Source organism: Orycteropus afer, unplaced genomic scaffold (genome assembly GCF_000298275.1).
Source record: "Orycteropus afer afer isolate SDZICR_OR568_19922 unplaced genomic scaffold, OryAfe1.0 scaffold00420, whole genome shotgun sequence".
Taxonomy (NCBI): domain Eukaryota; kingdom Metazoa; phylum Chordata; class Mammalia; order Tubulidentata; family Orycteropodidae; genus Orycteropus; species Orycteropus afer.
Genome location: NW_006922007.1, coordinates 1103196 through 1107286, shown reverse-complemented (window position 1 = coordinate 1107286; position 4091 = coordinate 1103196). Strand labels below are relative to the sequence as shown.

At 57.5% G+C, this 4091-nt stretch overlaps 1 protein-coding gene across 1 annotated transcript; it reads left to right on the top strand.

The window, feature by feature from the left end:
* The first annotated feature begins 1089 nt into the window (after positions 1-1089).
* On the top strand, positions 1090-3573 carry SELENOM (selenoprotein M). Its single transcript, XM_007953931.1, has 5 exons — positions 1090-1209; positions 2584-2619; positions 2820-2854; positions 3236-3314; positions 3415-3573. The coding sequence occupies exons 1-5, from the start codon at positions 1090-1092 to the stop codon at positions 3571-3573; spliced, it is 429 nt and encodes a 142-aa protein (XP_007952122.2).
* The last annotated feature ends 518 nt before the right edge of the window (positions 3574-4091 follow it).

The following is a 4091-nucleotide window of genomic DNA, read 5'->3' as shown; positions in this document are numbered from 1 at the left end:
TATCCTTTAAATGGGGAAAGACAAAAATACGTAGGTCCCACAAACCTCATAATGCAGACTTGGCTCTCCGTTAAGAAGGATTCTAAATCTGAGTCTAAGTTCAGGGAGAAAGACCACTGTGATCAATTTGCTATGTTTGCCTTAGGTGTGAACAGGGAAAGTGGCACTGATTTTCATCTTTGGTCTGGTGAGAGCGACTTTTGTGAATCCCAGGCCCACCAATTGAATAATTTCTTATTTCTGAGCCTGTTTTGTAACATGCAGAATGCAGCTCATGTTGTCTGTGTTAGCTAAGGAAGGAAATGATAGTGAACTAAGACTTTCAGGCAGTTTGAAAGAACGTTATGTGTATTAATCCCTTTTATCCTCTCAAATCCCACCGGGTAAGATAATATTCACCCCCCCCCAAAAAAAAACCATAACAACAACAACAAAAACCCCACAAAACTCAAACTCACTGCCATGAGTCCATTCTGATTCAGACCGCCCTTTCTTCCGCTGAGTGCTGGTGGGTTCAAACCAACATCTTTTGGTTAGCAGGCAAATGCCTCACCACTACGCCACTAGAGCTCCTTGCTAATATTCCTGTCACCGCGATGTGTGCTCCTGGGAATCAAAACCCTAATCGGAATTTCTTCCAGAGAAATAGAACGCACAAACAAGGATTGCCCCTGGCCTCAGTCTCCCCCCTCTGCAAGTCGAGGATTTGCCCTATAAACTTCTGCGTCCATCCGCGTCCCGCCCGCGCCCCCTGCAGGCGTGTTGTGGCGCTGTCCGGTCGTAGCCTGGGGGAGTGTCCACACTTCCCACCAGCAGAGGGAGCGTGAACAACCTCAGGACAGGAGAGTAAGGGTTGTAGGGGCCAAAAGGAAGCCGACCCTGCCAGAAGCTTGTAGGAGGACCCTACAAGGGCCCTGGGAAGCTCCGGGATAGAGGCGGAGACTTGGGGGCGTGGCGCCTGGGGGCGGGGCCTCAACCCGGGCTGAGCCAGCCCTCGAAACCAGACGTGGCGCTGCAGCTGTGAGGTTCGCCTCCATCCTGCGGATCGTCTCCAACCCGGATCTGGATCCGGATCCGGACCCTGTCCCGATGCGCCTCCCGCTGCCTCCGCCGCTGCTGCTGCTTCTCGCGGCGCTTGAGGCCCACGCCACCACCACCTTCCAGCCGGACTGGAACCGTCTGCGCGGCCTGGCCCGGGCCCGGGTAGAGGTGAGCGCACCGACCCTCAGCCCCGGGACCACAGCTCCCAATTCTGCGGCCCCTTAGTCCGGGGACCACTGGCCACCCTGGCCCCACGATCACCCTGATCCCCGAGTGTCCCCGCCGCCTGGACCATCCCTCCCTCTCCCTAGCCCGAGGGAGCCCCAGTACTCACCTTGGAAGCCCAATATACTCGACTTTGCGGCCTGGATCTCCGAACCCCTCTCTAGCCCCTCCAGCCTGACAGCCAGCTAGCTTGAAGATACATTGACTCTCTTCTTCTCCCGGCCTGTGAGTCTCCCAAATCTGCCCTCTGGAGCCCCATTCCCACCGCATCACTCCACTTTTTCCTGGAATTCCTCCCCCACTCCAGTTCCACGACTTGGGGCTCTGGAGGGTGTCTCTTTCCTGGTTCCGGGGAGGGAAGACTCTGGGCCTCCTCCTCCATGCAGGAGCCAGAAAGGGGCAGGAACCTGGTAGCCAACAGCAGCTCCCTCCCTTGCGCCCTGGGAAATCCCCCGCCTGAGTCCTTGTCTTTCTGTGTGACTGGAACCATCTCAGCCCTTCTCTGGGCCTTATTTTTCTGTCTGACAAAAGTGGGGAAGACATAGGGGAATTGGAATGAATGGGCCACTGCAGAGAGTGCAGGAAGGAGCCCTCCCCATGTTGGGAAGGAACCAGATGGTCCGTAGGGCTGGCTGCAGGTGACAGGGAGGGCCAGCTCTGTGTGGGGTAGGGTGGGGACCAGATGGCACACGTCACTGCTGGAGGTCCCCAGGGCAATTCTGAGCTGTCTCCTTCTGGCCTGCTTTCACCCTGAGCCAAAGGCCAGACCTAGGTGTCTACTGCCTGAGAGGGGCAGAGTGATATTTCTCCTGGGTCTTGAGACTTCGGAGCTCTGGTGGTGTAGTGCCCTAGGCATTTGACTGCTAACCAGAAGGCTGGTGGTTCAAACCCACCAGCCAGCCACTCCTTGGAAGGAAGGTTGGGCAATCTACTTCCGTAGTGATGCTGCCTCGGAAACCCAAGGAGGGGTCACTATGAGTCAGATCCGACTTGATGACAGTGAATTTGAGATTGAGACTTCAGGGAGTCAACAGTCAGTAGGAAGTGCAGGCAAGAGCTAATGGCTGCAAGGCCCCTTGGGGTCTCTAGCCTTGGTCCTCCTTTTCCCTGAAGGCCCCTAGGCCTCGTTTCCCCACCTGCAGCACAGTGCCCCATATACACCACAAACGGCCTCCATCCCCTTCAGACATTCTTGGAATGGTTGCTTCAGGGTTAACCCATGGCCTGGCCAACTTGGGGATGAGGGTGAAGTAGTCTGGGGGTGTGGCAGGAGCAGATGTGGCAGCTCCTGACCTCTTCCATTTTGTCCCCTTCCAGACCTGTGGGGGATGACAACTGAATCGCCTGAAGGAGGTGGGTCTGAAGGAGTTTCCTGGCCCTGGGCTGCATGAACCTCTCCTGGGGTTGGACAACCAAGTCCCAATGATTGGGAGCGGGAGGACCTTCGGTTTTGGAGTCAGGAGCTTGCTGTGTGGCCTCATTGGGCTTCAGTTTCCCATCTGTATCTGGAGGGAGTTGGGGTCATGCTCTCTGACGCGCTGCTTTCTCCCCAGGTGAAGGCCTTCGTCACCCAGGATATCCCACTCTAGTATCCTTCCTCCCTTGTCCTGGGGCAAGGTGAATGGAGAGGGGGACTGGGACAATCTCCTCCCAGTTTAATTTCAGAGGAATGGATGGCAGATGGTTTTCATCTGACAAGTGCAATTGATTGGTAGTGACTACCCAGATGAATCTGAGTTGGGTAGGCAAGAAAGACCGATTAGTGATGTCTGCCATAGACACTGGAATGGACAGGAGGGCCCTTTACTTCTTTGAACTCTAATTTCCTCACGTGTAAATGGGGATCTCTGCCCTATCTGGGCACAGAGATTAAGCGCTCAGCAAAGTGGCCGTGGTGTTTATACTGACAAAACCCCAGGAGCTGCCATCTGTCTCTGCCCACCACTATCCTCCTTAACACCTCCTCCAGCCACAACCTGGTGATGAAACACCTCCCAGGAGCCGATCCGGAACTTGTGTTGCTAGACCAACGCTACCAGGAACTGGAGGTGTGGCTCTGGGCGGCGGGCGGCGCAGCTAGAGGGGGGGGGGCGGGGGGCGTGGCGAGAGGCGGGACCTAGAGCATCGCCCCCGCCCCCTCCCTTTCAGCGCATCCCTCTTAGCGACATGACCCGCGAGGAGATCAACGCGCTTGTGCAGGACCTCGGTTTCTATCGCAAGGCGGCGCCCGACGCGCCCGTGCCCCCGGAGTACCTGCAGGCGCCCGCGAGACCAGCCGAGAGCGACGCGGACCGCGCCGACCTGTAGGGCCCGAGGCGCGGCGGAGCTGGGGCCAGCCTGCCCGATCCCCGGGGACAGAATGAAGCGCTCAGCGTCCCGGGAGCATCTTCCTCGCTGAGGGCCGACGCCCCGTCCCCGGGCCGGCGGGGGTTGGGAATGGGAGGCTCTTCCCACCTCAACTCCACTAAATTCTTTTCAGCCTAAACTATGGCTCGATTCCTTCCTTGCTGCGGGCAGGTGGGACAGGAAGCTCCCCTAGAAGGCCCCCCCCCCCCCCCCAGTAACTCCCGGGATATCCTGCACCCCGTTAGGGCTCGGACCACTGGAATGGGTACATGGGCATGTCTTACCGACCCACCCTCTATCAACCCGCTCAAGAGAAAAGAGAGGATTCAGGGTCTTTGTAAATCAATAATTTATCAAAACGCTGCGTGTGTTGGGGGTGAGGGTGTAGGTGTCGCGACAGAGCAGCGGTGGGCAGGCGCGTAGGGCAGGGGCTGTGCCGTTGAGTGGGGGCGGTGGCGGGCCACGCAGGAGCAGGAGGC